This window comes from Anser brachyrhynchus (assembly GCF_964034855.1).
Source record: "Anser brachyrhynchus genome assembly, chromosome: 3".
NCBI classification, from domain to species: domain Eukaryota; kingdom Metazoa; phylum Chordata; class Aves; order Anseriformes; family Anatidae; genus Anser; species Anser brachyrhynchus.
The window spans coordinates 126,390,933-126,405,543 of NC_137696.1; the positions used below are offsets into that span (position 1 = coordinate 126,390,933).

The 14,611-nt window shown below is 43.2% G+C and overlaps 1 protein-coding gene across 1 annotated transcript in view; it reads left to right on the forward strand.

Annotated features, from left to right (window-relative positions):
* NRBP1 (nuclear receptor binding protein 1) overlaps nucleotides 1-14,611 on the forward strand; it is a 41,512-nt gene that overhangs the window by 16,279 nt on the left and 10,622 nt on the right. Inside the window, exon 7 of the mRNA XM_080585287.1 lies at nucleotides 1,306-1,400. Within this exon, the coding sequence (XP_080441413.1) occupies nucleotides 1,306-1,400 (95 nt within the window). The remainder of the gene's footprint in view (nucleotides 1-1,305; nucleotides 1,401-14,611) is intronic.

A 14,611-nucleotide genomic window follows, 5' to 3' on the forward strand; every position in this document is an offset into this window, starting at 1 on the left:
CTGCTAAATGTTAGCAAACTTCATGGAACAGAGCATGGAGAGCACTTTCAGTCATCCAGCCTGAATCTTACCCCAGTTGTAGTCTGTAGAGTGTCAGCTGCACTTTATACAACAATCCCAGACTCTTCAGTTAAACAATACTGAAGCCTCTACAGTAAAGAAACTGGTGCAATGTAGGGTTTGGATCCCAATGGTTGTGACCGGTATGATAGTGACTGTACAGGATAAGCTTCAGGGAGCTTTCCCGTGTATCCAGATCCAGTTTTATAACCTGGCTCTAACCATGGCCAAGAGGATGTTGCAAAGAAGTATCAAAGAAATCAAATTCCATATGACTGGAGCATGGAAAATTTTCTTAATCTTGGTAGGCTGCAGCCCTGTAGCATGTGATGTATTCATAATTATTGTGGTGATATTAATAGGAGTATATATGAATTTGTACATTTCTTGATGATGCAGATCATCTGCAGCCTTCTTAGCACAATCCAGTTGAACAGAATCTGGAGTTCTTTTGTTTTTGTCTTAAAGACACTTCCCTCCCTGAGCCAGAGATGGTGTGGCTAATAACAGCCTTGGAAAAACAATAACCCAGATGTCAGAGCAAGACTTGCACTCCATAGACAAAATTCTGTTGCCGTTTAGCTAAGTATAGCTGCTGAGGGATATATGGTGTTCTAATAAGCTTTTGAGAGCTGACAGTCTTTATTTGTGCTGGCTGCTAAAATAAAACAAAGCAGAGTGAAATGCAAAACCAACCTCAAACTGTACCTGGGGCCCCAACGCTGAAAAGTTTTAATTGTGCATGCTAGAAAACATGACCGATCATGTTTGTGCACCACTGAACACCGTTTTTGATATCCTATGATTAGAGACAGAATAAGGTTCTGTTCTTTTGGTATTTTAATACCTGTTATAATAATAAATAAATTTAATAATAAAAAAATAACCTGTTTAACTCCCATCTAGCAGTATTGAGGTGTATGATGCAGATCTGGTACCCTGGGTTTTGTAAGAACTGGTCAGAATGGTCAGAAGAAGCTTTCTTTCCTTTCCCTCTGCCAATTCTGGAGGTTGTTAGTAAGAGACAATTGCTTAATTTTCATTATTCTATACTAGGCTAGAGGTTGATGTACAGTCACTGAATTTGTACCTCCCTGCTATTGTAAATCCCTGGAATGCACCCTTTGCCCTCTCGTTCTCTTCTCATGATGATGTTCTGATGTATCTCAAGGAAGGGATGAAGGGAGGGATTCCTGCTTCAGCCTGGGGTAGTCCCCTGACCAGTGCTCTGTTCTGAATCTCTAGCTACCTCCACTCCTGTGATCCTCCAATCATCCATGGCAATCTGACCTGCGATACCATCTTTATTCAGCACAACGGATTGATCAAAATTGGGTCAGGTAAGGCTTACTGGAGGTGTCCCTTCCTCTTTGAGGCAAACTGCTCAACTAGAACAGGACATCTAACCCTTTCGAGGCTACCTGGCATAGTAGGCATGTATGCATATGCTCCTCCACCTCTGCATCATTTGGGCCAGAGATTTGCAATAGAATACACTCCTGGACCGCCTTTAGGCACAGGAAGGACTGTTACTGAATATTGTTTTCCATGTCAGCCCATACCTTTTTGATCTCAGGGGACTGACCAGAGAAAAGGTGCTGCAACTTTCAAGTTTTGCATGCACGTTATCCTTCTTATCCTTGGATTCATGGATGCTCTGCCCTTTTTTTTTTTTTCCTTATTCCCCCCCTCCCCCCCCCCCCCCCCAATGTTAATACACATGAAGTTTGCCTGTCAGCGTTGTGAAGCTTTGAGAGCTGTCTGGAGAGCTGTGTCCACTGAGGCCACATGAGTGTTTCTTTTACCAACAAGTGTATGAAGGTTATAGACTCTGGCTTCAGCAAGCCACTAGTCTTGGCATCCTCATCTAGCATCACTCATTTTAGCTTGGACTTCAGGATGCTAGCTGCTGTTGTGCCTGTTTAGCAAAGACATGCCCTGTTCAGGCAGCTGCTTGTGCTGAAATACTTTATTTCAGAAGTAGGAAGTATTTGTTTCTAGAGATGCAGTGCCTCCTTGCTTAGTCTGTTTTATTTTTTTTCCTCATCTGTTGCTGTTATATCTTTAGGAATGTTTGCAGTTCTGGATGCATTCTCTGGTACCTTGATGTACCCTTTCAAGTGACAGCTATCAGTTGTCCAGCTCTACTGCAAGTATCCTCAAAGCTGAGGAGTGTGCACTGGCCATCCTGTAGGATTTCATCTGTGTGAATTCTTGGTTTTAATGTAGACAGTGTACAGGAAATAATGCTCTGCTTCACCTGTCATTTAAAAGTAGTCTCTCTTCATAAACTGTGGAACTCTGTAGTTTTTCTTTCAATCAAAAGACTCTTACTCTGTCTTGTTCCGGAGTTGGGGTCTCTGTTCTCTATAACAACCTTCTGATATATGCTTGTATCCAGGGAGTGTGGGTCATGGCAGAAGGATTAATCACCTGCCTGTGAACTTGGTGACATCTTGTTCTTCATACAGGCTGATGATATCACAGGGTTCACTTGATCTTTTTTTTTTTTCCAAAGTTGTCCAGGTGGGAGGAGTTTTCAAGAGTTGCACGTATCTGATACCTGTCTGCTGGCAAACATAGCTGGTTCCCTGGCATCCAATTCAGGTCATTTATGGGAAGTCTGTTGTAGGCTCTACTCAGGAAGTACATAAGAGATCCTTCCCTTTCTAGTTGAGTTTAAAAGTATTATACAGCTGGAATCTTTCTGACTGATAGCCGACGCTTTATAAAAGTAAACCACTTCAAGCTGGTATCTAGAGCCGTGGCTTTTTACCAGAGAGTAGTTCTGCAGATCAGCAAACATGGCATTCTCATGAGCATTCAGACTCTCAGTGGTGTCATTAAGAGACTGTCTAGAAAGGTGGTTCATTGAGTGTGGATCGCAGACAGTTGCCTCAGCAGTTACACGTTTGCCTACTCCCTCCCATCTTATAGATCTTTGCATCTATTAGGCATGGTGGAAAGAACAGAGGCAGTTGGACTGATGTGCCTCTTTCAAGGAGTAGTGGGTGTCTGTGCATTATAACAGCTGTATCCTCAGCAAGACTTCTTGGTAGCCCTGAGGAAGGGAAATTCTAGGAGTGTGACTGTGCAGGAGCAGTGCTCAATTCCAGTTGCTCTTTTACTCCTGTTGTGGGTTAAACCCCGTAGGCAGCTGAGCCCCATGCAGCTATTCGCTCACTCACCCTAAGTGGGATGCAGAAGAGAATTGGAAGGGTGAAATTAAGAAAACTCATTGGTTGATATAAACAGTTTAAATAAAGCAAAAGCTGCACACATCAGCAAAGCAAAATAAGGAATTTACTCGCTATCTGTCGGCAGGCAGATGTTTAGCTGTTTGTGGGAAAGCAAGGCTTCGTCACAGGTAACAGTTGCTTGGGAAGACAAATGCTGTAGATCTGGACGTCCCCCCACTCCTCTTTCTTCCCCCAGCTTTAATTGCTCAGAAAGGTGTCATATGATATGGAATATCCCTTTTATCAGTTGGGGTCAGCTGTCCCAGCTGTGCCCACCCCAACTTCTTATGTACCCCCAGCCTACTCACTGGTGGGGTAGTGTGAGAAACAGAAAACGCCTTGACACTATGTTAGCGCTGTTCAGCAGTAGCTAGAACACTGGTGTGTTATCAACACTGGTTTGGTCACAAATCAAAACCATAGCATGCAGAAGTTTTTATGATGAAAATTAACTCTGTCCCAGCCCAAACTGGTACAACTCCACAGTTGTGGACTGCCTTGCTCATCTTGTGTTCAGAAGTGAAGTGATTTATCTAGGAGATTCTTATCCTTTCTGATTTTTTTTAAAGGAAGTGAGCACAAGTGGACTTATGATCAGAAAAAGAATCCTCAAAACATAATACCTGTGGTTCCAGCACAGGCTGTAATTACAGTTGCCAATATTGCAGAATGCATTCTTATTCCTGTATTACCCACCCAACTAGGCAAGTCAAAACTGTTCAACTGCGTCATCAGATTCTTGCAATTCTCTAGCACTGCTGACTGTGCAGTAGCCAGACAGGCTATTGTCACGCTCAGGTCTTAGAGAGAGAGTTGCTTTGAGATCGGTGACAATGTTAGGCCCATATTTATTGCTGCATGTAATTATTTCTCAGAGCTGGCTGATACTTGAACAATTTCCTGTGTGTATTTAAAAAGTGGGGGAATCATTCTTATGGATTTAAGGGTAACAATGATTCAGTACATTATGATCTTCACTTTAATACTGTCTCCGTCCTTAGTGCTGTTCAGCACTGTGTTCCTCGAAAACTTTCCTTCCCTCTGCTTTAAGCAAGACAGTATACTTGCTGAATTTGGGGCAGAAATCTGGTGAAAGGAAGCTGCTAGTGTATCCCACAAAATATTCTTCCTTCTGCTAGGTGAAGAGGTACTAGAAGAGTAGTGCCTGTGAGTTGTGTTGCATTAGAAATGGCTTGTACTTATTTGTTCCTGTAGCACCTCTTTAGGTGCTAGAGCAGCCCTTTTGCTTGTCACTTCTTGCTGGCACTTTAGGTTGCAGAAGCACATGTACTAGCAGGACTGACCACTATGTGTTTCTTGTTCTGCATGCAATTCTGTATTAGCATTTTTTTCTAGGGCCACTTGTGTGTTGCAAAATGATTAATTTAGTCGTAAGGTGTTGCTATTCCATTGAGTTTTGGGGACAGGGCTGAAATCTTAAATGGTGGGGGTCATCTGTGGAAGAAAAAGGGAGTGGGAAAGAGGAAGGATGTCTCATACTGCTCAACAATACAAAAGCCATCCATTTGTTAACTTCTTTTTTTTTCAGTGGCCTGAAGTGCAGGGCTAGTAGATTTGAGGAGAAAGTGTCAAATGAGCAAGGTGCCTTGGAGAACTTCTGGTGAGGATGGGGAAGACTTAAAACTCTTAGACTTGCACTAACACTGGTGTTCGTGGAGATAGGAATGCTTTCTGGAGTTGCGATCAGATGAAAATATTCCATGTGAGAGAGGTGTTGTTTTCTATGTACCCTTCCACAAGATCTACATGCAAGACCATGTTGCATCTGTGCATATCTGCATTGTCTAGCAGTTGGAGTTGTGAAGGGAGCATGTTGCAAGATGATTCATTGTGGCAGGTCAAAGGCATTCTGAGTGCAAAGGAACAACCTGTTTAGATGGGATGTTTGCTGCTATTTGCTATGTTCAGCCGATGTTGGGCAATGTTTCTTGTAATTATTGCTGGGAGTTTAAGAATCAGTAACAGGTGGAAGGAGGTGTGATGGGTTTTAATTAAAAGTCCTTTTAAGCAACTCTTGGAGTACTTCAACGGAACTGAGTCTGCAAACTGGAGAGTTTTATAATGGCTTCTTGTTTCCCCGAGACATGGATGTGAGGCACGTGCATGCCATGTTAGCATGTGCAGTGTGAGATTTCCAGTAGAACACAGGGAAGTTTTGTGGTTTTGTGTTATGCTAGTGTATTTCCAAATAGCGCCCTCAGGCATTCGACTGATGCAAATACTTTCCTGTCTTCAGCCTACCTGACCTTCTAGGATTCACTACATATTTAATTGCAATCAGTCCAAAGCCTCCCTTCAGTTCCAGTCCAGGGTGCCAGGAGACTGGGTTTTACTTGGTATTAACTCTGCTATTAAATTATGTGGCCAGGTATGTAAGTATAGGTTCAGCTGCAAAGATCCATGCAGAGGAGAAGCTGATAGAGTGTTAGAGAGAGGTAGATGTCTGCCGAAAGAGGTTCTGAGGGACTGTGGATCACTCAAAGAAACAACAGAACTTCCAGTTTCTTTGTCTTACTCAGCTCTAATTTTCTACTTGATCAGAGGTGTCTTCTCCCTTGCCTGGTTTGGGTCTCAATTTGAAACGCTAACATTCCTTAGTTAAATTTATTTTAAAAGGTGGCTGGTGGCTGGGCCAGATTCGCAGTCTTGTCTGTGTTTTGCAATGATTCTGACCTAGCTGTCTGTATGAATGTTACGTGCTTGCTGTTTCATCAACTCATTGACTTCTATCTTGTTTTACTTCCCGCTTACGGGCTGCTCTGTTACCAACAGTCTTTCATAGGATATTTGCTAATGGTGAGCAAACTTCTCCGCTCCTGTGATGTGACTACCACTATATATGTAATGTACATTTTTTTTTGTGTGTGTATATATATATATATATATATATGTATGTGTGTATATATATGTATATATATATATTTGCAATACACATGCGTGCATACGCACACACAAAATTTATTTTTACAGTGTTCCCTTGCTATAAGGCTGGTATGTAAAACCGTTCAGCGTAGGTGTATCCTGCTTTGAGACCTTTTTGTTCTGTGCTGGAATGAAAGCCATTCTTCTCATCCAAAGCCTTACAGAGAGGGAGCACTGCCCTTTGTGAAGTCCCCTGGTTGTTAGTTCTCTTCTTCTCCTTGTTCTTAGTGTGCTAGTCAATGGACCCCAGTGCATGCTGGCTCCTGCATGTCAAGCCAATCAGATGCGTTCTTCTGAGCTCTTCCCAGTTGAACTTGTCATGAACATTAGGCTCTTTCCTGCTACGACTTTGCTAGGCTTGGCTGAGCACCAAACCTGGACTAGCCTTTGCTTTGTGCTTGGACATTTAATTGCTTGCTTGTAGTTTTAACTTCTTAGATGATTTGTTTTTGAGATTGACGTTTCAGTGAAATACATCTGGCTTCTGATGGCCAGAGAGATCTCCCACCTAAATGAGTCGCTGATTGCAGTGTGAGGTTCACTACTTATGCCTCCCCAGACAAAGCTCTTTTTTGGGGGGAAACTTGGGCATGTGAGGAGGGTGTTGGGCTTATCTTTGTTGGGCTGTGGAGGCTAGAGAAGGATTTGAGTGCTGCAATTTTTAATCATGTTAAATACAAGTCTGCATTTAAATTAAAATAAAAATTAAAAAAAATGCTGTTAGGGTTGTTCTCAATAGTTAGAGCTTTTTTCTACTGAAGGGTTGGGTGCCTACCAACTGTCAGTTGGCAGTGGTGAAAGGGAAGGACCTGTCAAAAATGGCCTTTCTGCCTTCTTAGTGTTTGCAGGAGGAAGATGCGGTGCATTGCTCTGCATCATCAGAAGAGTAGATGCTTTCAGAAAACGAAATCTGCAATTTTAAATAGTTGAGGGGGAAGTTCATGTAATCTGGGTTTGCAGTCTTAGGAGGGCAGACTTCTTTGAGGATCGATTGCTTACCAGAGTGTTGCCAGCTAGGCAAATCGGTCTGTGGCAGTTTTATGCTATGCAGCAGGCTGCCTTGGTGAGGTGAGGTGGCACACAAGCAGTAGAATGATCCTGGAACGCGCCCAAAGAGTGAGAATGTGGTTGAGCCAGAACTTCAGCATGGGTTCAACCATGCAGATGGCAACGTGGCATAAAACTGCCAAGCAGTTTCTCTAAAACAAGTCACCACCATGAGCAGGGCAAAATACCCTTATGCTAGCAAGGTAAGGAAAGAGCCTCAGTCAGTGGTCTTCAGGTGTAAGGAAATGGTGTGGTATCTCATTTGTGCTGAAACAGCATCAGATAACTTACAGAGCTTTCTTGTCTGGTTTCTCAGGATTTAGTTTTAACTGTATTATACTATCATTATGTACTGTTCATATGAGAGCTGGAGGTTGCTTAATCCTTGGATTTCGAACAGTGATTTGGGTTTGAAAACACTCCTAAATATAGGGTATAGGGCTGCTCTTTCTCTTGAGCATCGAATTAATGAGGTTGAGTGTGATATGTTTTCATAAACAAGATTATTTTAGCCATTACTTTAATTTTTTGGATTTTGTTACCTGATGTTTAAAGACTTGTTATTCACACCCTTAACAGATACCTGAGATACTTAGGAGGCTATGCAGAAATCAAATAGGGTTTAGTTGGATATCTTGGATCTGACTTTTTTTTTTTTTTTTTTTGAACTAAAGCGGGCATGATTTAAAGAAAAGAGTAGACACAGGAAAATCTATCATAAAAATCAACAGGATTTTTTTCACCAGTGGCTGCATCCTCTTAGGAAGATTAAACTTGACTTTATGTAGTGCTAGCTTCTAGCCATGCAGTTTTATGTGTAGGGTCAAGTGCATCCTCTACCAAGCCAAACGTTTCCAATTACATAGAAACTTGGCTAAACTAAGCCGGACTTTCATAAGCAGGGGAAAAGGTTTGTCTCTGATTACATGTACTTCTGGGGATGAGATCTGGGAAATAAATAGTTTTGAATTAAGTTTTTATTACCCAGAAGGTTCAAAGTGGTATGCAGCTTACATTATTATTTTTTTTAAAGGCTTTGTCTTACCTTGGTCTCATCAGTGTGTATAATACCTGGAGGGAGGATGCAGAAAGCATGAGTGAAACTCAGTGGCAGAGGAGGCACTGGGCACAAAATAGAACACAGGATGTTCCCTCTGAACATCAGGAAGTACTTCTTTGACGTGCAGGTGGCAGAGCCACTGGCACAGACTACCCAGAGAGGTCTTGGAGATATTCTGCCTGGGCGAGGTCCTGGGCACCCTGCTCTGGGTGGCTCTGCTTGAGCAGGGGATTGGATCAGATAATCTTCAGAGGTCCGTCCCAACCTCAAACAATCCATGATTCTATGATTTTATATTAATTTCTGTGAAGAAGGATACCTCTCTCAAAATCTGTGAACTTCTGTATGGTAGCGACTCTTTCTTGCGTGTACCACTGTTTTTACTTCAGCAGTAATTTCTCTGAAGTAATAACACGGGGCATCTTTCAGGCAGAGATAGTTACTCTATTCAGAAGCATGGATATGATAAGAATGAACGTAGATGTGGGCAGTTGTGGGGCTGTTCTGTGGCACTGGTAACTATATGTAGTGAACTTTTCATATACTAAACATCTTTGCCCCTTCATCTCAATAGATATTCAGCTGTTGTAAAAAACAAAAACAAACCCCTTCTGCTTCTGGTGATTTAGTGTAGCAAATAAGTTTGTAAACACTTTAAGATCCCTGATGTAGATCTGCAGGGGCTATAGGATGCTTGCATTCTGTGATCAACTTAAATTTGTCACTGCTTTTCTTATTTGATTCCATGCTTAATAGCTGTATGCTTCTTTTTCTTTTCAATAACTTCACAGTTGCCTATTTTCTAGGTTGTGCCCTCCCTAAGAGTGCATTTGTCATCTTAGTGTTCCACTGAAGTGAACTGTGAAGTATCTTGTTATTGTGCAGTCTTGTAGCCTTCTGCAGCAGTAAAAATGACTTGAGTGTATGAGCGCAGGAGATTATAATGTGTTCTAATACCTATCCTGGCCCTGTGGCCATCGCTATATAGTTGCAAACAGATGGTCTTGCATTCAGTTGAACATTTTGGGTCCCTGTGATGCTGGTGCAGTGCAGTGAAGGTAAGGTGGCTAATCATTCCCTGGTGCTGGATTGCATAGCAAGCTTCTCTGACTAATCTTAAAGGTTAGTTGTTGACCCTTCTGGATGTCATCTTGTTTTCCTCTGCTTTCTAAGCCTGCTGAAAAATCTGGAGTATAGTGTACTCGAGCACTTTACTGTAAGAGTGGAGTAATATATTCCTGCTTCAGGGAATGCTTAGGCATTTGCTAGAGACAGTTGAGTGGGTCAGTGGCTACTTCAACCCTTGAATTTTTTGAGAGGAAATGAAAGTCTACTGAGCAGATTCTTTCCTATTTGCAAGGAGGAAATGGTGAATGCAAAACAAAGGTGAGTGAATTGCATGCATGACAAGAAGAAAATGTCTTCTGCAGCATGAAGTGTTTGAAAAGGCAAGTCACTGTGAGATTGAGCATCTCTGCTAAAACTTGCTGTTGGTGACAGCTGGGAAATAATACCACCAAGTGAGTTCTTGGCTGACACTCCTAATGACTCACTTTCTGATGAGTTGTCTATTTACCCTGGTGACCTCTTCGCATTAGCATGTCCTTGAGGGTTTGGGAAGTCTAGCAAACTCTGTGTTCCTATAGCAATGTTTCTTCTTCTTTATGCTTTTTCTTGTCAGATTGAGCTCAGCTTGCCAAAGGCAAGTTGCTTGTCCTACTTTCTACTGCACTTCACGTCTCTTCTTATCATCTGCCCTGCACAGATACCGTATTTGGCTGAATCCTTCTCTTAAAATCCATTTTATCTTCACTACTTCCCTACCAGACTGATCACTTGTGTGGTACTTGTACTCTGCCCTTTGCTGTCTTCCCCTTCTCTGTGGCTGAGAAAGGCATGCTTGTTGTTAATGTTGTGATCTGACTTTCCTTTTTGACCTTTATTGTTTGTCTTCCTTAACATAATTGTCCCTAGCCTTCATGTATCTGATTCTTCACAGAATTAGAGTCATTGCTGTATATAGTAATGGCTGGCAGGTAGAAACAATGTGGAAATCAGTCCAAAGAGCTTGTATCAAAGGTACCCTAAAGTGTATATTCTTACCTTTTATAATTATGAGTCTTGTTTTGAACTGTCTGCTCAGGTGGAGCTCCTCTCAAGCCTGCACCTTTGCTAAGTGATTTATGTACTAAGGTGACAGACATACAATAACAACTAGACTAGATCAAATCAAAGTTTGTGGCTCCAGCTTCTAACATCACAGTGCATAGCAGTGCTTAGAGAACAGCCTGTCCTTTAATGTGATTGTGTGAGTTGTTCAGAGTTGACTTCCTGGTGGGTTGTTGCTGTCACAGTGATGAATGGAACAGGTGCAGTTGTGACAAGCCCATCTCTGCTTAGCTCTAAAGCATGCTGTGAAGAATCTGGTAGTCTTATGCCATTGTTCTACTGCTGCATTGTTTCTGCTTTGCAATACCAGAGCAAGGTGGTGCATGTGCCTTTCAGCCAAGCCACACAAGAGCTGTGATATAAACTGCTACAACAGGAAAAAGGCAGTGTGGCTAATCAAACCCTGCTCCAGAGCAAGTCTCTTCAACAGTGATAGAAAAACATATTGAGGACTTCTGGTGCAACTCTGCAAATTTGGAGGCACAGTGAATAAAACGTCAGAGGGGAAAGGTCCCTGGATAACCTACAACAGCAGACTTAGAGCTACTTTTCTGTGTGTCTAACTTAAAAGTTCCCACAGACAGTGTAGACACAGCTTTTTCCAGAAATGCTGGTGCCATTGCAGAATGTCTATATGTCTCTGATGCAGACAGTCATTTTATCAAATGAGGTGTAGACAGCAATTATTTTTTATTTTATTTTTTTTAATTTCCAAACATTACTATACTGGGCTGTGGAGCCAGGTTCCCAGGAATGCCTCTTCTATTGTGGTGCTTAGGGACATGGCTTAGCGGTGGACTTGTAGTGTTAGGTGGATGGTCGGACTTGATGATTTTGAAGGTCTCTTCTTCCAATCTACATGATTCTATGATTATCAATACAGGTTGTACGAGGATTTCGTTGAAACTTGCTTTTGTAGTATGGGAGTACCTATGTTACATCATTGGCTAAGGTTTCTGTTATTAATGCCTTTTTGTGACTGATTCCTGCCTCTTCCTTGTTCTTAAATAGGGCCCAGGAGCAAAGGACAGAATGGCTGGATAGTGAACTGGCTCTTCCATCTAGGCAAGACATATTGGGAAATGAACTTAATCAAAACATTGTTTGCAATGTTTTGCAATAAATGGCTTTATACTTGGCTTGATTCTGCTCTGTTTTTGGCAGAAAAGTGTTGTCTGGGGTAGTATTGCCCCAGATTTCCTTTCTGAGAGCTTTGGTCCAACGCTTGATGGCTTATGGAACAGGCTGCCCAGGGATGTTGTGGAGTCTCCTTCTCTGCAGATATTCAAGGCCCGTCTGGACGCCTACCTGGGCAGCCTGCTCTAAGGAACCTGCTTTGGCAGGGGGATTGGACCCGATGATTTTTCGAGGTCTCTTCCAACCCCTTCAATTCTGTGATTCTGCGATTATCTGCTTGAGGGTGGGAAGGCTTTGCAAAGGGACCTGTATAGGCTAGCTCAATGGGCCACGTCCAATTGCGTGACATTCAACAAAGGTAAATGCTGGGTCCTGCACTTGGGTTATAACAACCCCATGCAGTGGTATAAGCTTGAGGAAGAGTGGCTGGAAAGTTTCGCAGCAGAAAAGGATTTAGGGGTGATGGTTGACTGCTGGCTCATGTTTAGCCAGCAGTACGTGCAGGTGGCCAAGAAGGCCAGTGGTATCCTCACTTGTATCAGAAATAGTGTGGCCAGCAGGACTAAGGAAGTGATTGCCCCCTGTACTTTGCACTGGTGAGACTGTACCTCAAATATTGTGTTCGGTTTTGGGCCCCTCACGACAAGAAGGACATTGAGTTGCTTGACTGAGTGCAGAGAAGAGCAATAAAGCTGGTGAAGGGACTGGAAAACAGGACTTAGGAGGAGTGGCTGAGCGACCTGAGGTTGTTTAGTTTGGAGAAGAGGGGGCTGAGGGGAGACCTCACCATTCCCTACAGCTACTTGAAGGGGGTTGCGGTGAGGATGGTGTTGGTCTCTTTTCTCAGGCAACAAGTGGTAGGATGTGAGGAAACAGTCTCAGCCTGTGCCAGGGGAGGTTTAGGTTGGTTATCAGGAAGAATTTCTTCACAGAAAGGGTGGTCAAGCATTGGCACAGGCTGTCCAGGGTAGTGATGGAGTCCTCATCCCTGGAGGTACATAAGAGGTGTGTGGATGTGGCGCTAAGGAGTGTGGCTTAGTGATGGGACTCAGTAGATCAGGTTGATGGTTGGACTTGATTGGTAAAGAGTCTCAAGAACACCTAAATGATTCTGTGATTCTCTGTGCTGAATTCTGACAACATTGCCACTGTTGACATAGCGTGTCGCACTTAGGGTAGGCCTTGATGTCTGTCCCTTCTTAGGTGGTCTGGCTTTGACCAGACACCAGTGCTGCCCTGGCAGCAGCTCAGCAACACGCAAGATCTTAGTGCTGGTTGCTAGACTTCTCTCACTGTATAGCAGTTGGTTACTTAAGACAGATACTGCCCTTAACTGAACCGACAAAAGCAAGTTAACAGGTCTTTTCCATTTTGGGTGTTTGGGAACCTGTTTAGAAGGCCTGATAGAATAGCCTGTTATGCTAGACAAAACTTGGATGATGTGCACTATATGCAGCGTAAGGTACTGGCTCGAGAGGCATGGTGACAGGGTAGAAGCTGAAAAAGGAGTGTCCTACCGAGGTGGGGGGGGGGGTGTTGGAGTTCCACAGTCACTGATCTCATTAATGTTGAGGCTGTTAATAGAAATACGGGGAACATGTGATGTTGAGGTAGGTCAGGACATCTTCCAGAAACACAAGAATACATTAGATGACTGGACTAATTGCAGTGGTAGGTAATTCGGTAGTATAAAATACAAAGCTTCACAAAAGCCCGGAGCTCATCATTTGGGAATTGAAGAGGATCCGGCCTCCCCTGGCTGTTCAAGGGGGAAATTTGACCCCCTTACCTTTTCTTACAGTCGTGTCACTGACAAGTAATGTTAAAATACGTTGGAGAAGAGTTCCCAGTAGAGAGAGAATTAGTATGATTTTGCATGGTCCTGGGCAGAGCTTATCTGAGCAGTCAGCGTCATTGGGAAAATGCAGAGTGGGGTTTTAAGAGGAAGACGAAGATTTTAGCTTGCTTTGCTTAATGCTGTGAGGCTGAGAGGACCTGGTAGTATCTGTAAACAGAGAAGCACTAGGAATGAAGTAGTCTTCTTGGACTTCCAAGACAGGGGTAGCACAAGAACTAAGAGCAGTAAACTCTCCATGAACAGTTTGTTGGGGAAGTAGACATTGGCCATTGGAGCAAGCTCTGTTTCCAGTGCTTGAAAGAGATATGATTCAGTATGTGCTACACAGCAAAAGTTGAACTGAGTTAAGGGAGATCCTTCTTGTCTCAGCTCATCTCTGAGGCTGGGCGCAAGTTCAGTCTCATTCGGCGTGGAGTCTTCCTTGTCGTTTGGCATGTACTGGGCAAGTCCACGTTGTAGCAGTGCAGACCAGAACTAATTGCAATTGTCAAGGAGGTTGACTAAGTGGGAGATGGTCCTGAGTCTGTGGGACTAGGCATGTTCTAAGGTAGAAGTAGAGCTTTAGATGGGATGGTGATTGTCTTCCCTGACTACCTCAGTGTTTTTCCCTGTCAGACTTTTTTTTTTTTTTTGCAATCTTTTCAAAGGTGGTTGTCCTGAGGGGCTTATCTTTTAGGACGTATCCATTCTTGTGTCCTGCTCATTGTGCTTGTGGCTGAGAGTCATTCTCTCCCAGCAGCTCTGAGTGGTTTGTGGTTGGGGCCGTGCAGGTGCTGGCTGCTGGAAAGCCTGTGCTGTCAGGTCTCATTCGGCAGCTATGCTTGACTTTTGTCTTGAGTCACTTTGGCACCAGTGTCCTGTTGACGCGTGGAAGAATCTTGTTAGGGAAAATTACCTGGTAGACTTTTTCCTCTCCTGGAGCCCCAAGGTGGTGACTGTAACTGCAGTGATCTTGGCATTTCTAGCTGTTCCTCGGGATTCTGTTATATTCGGGTTGCTTGTGACAAATGCTATAAATCTGATCTAAGTGGGGTGCTTTTAGGACTTGCACTTTAACAGGGAAATTCTTTCCAGTTCATCTTGTCATTCAGCAGAAGC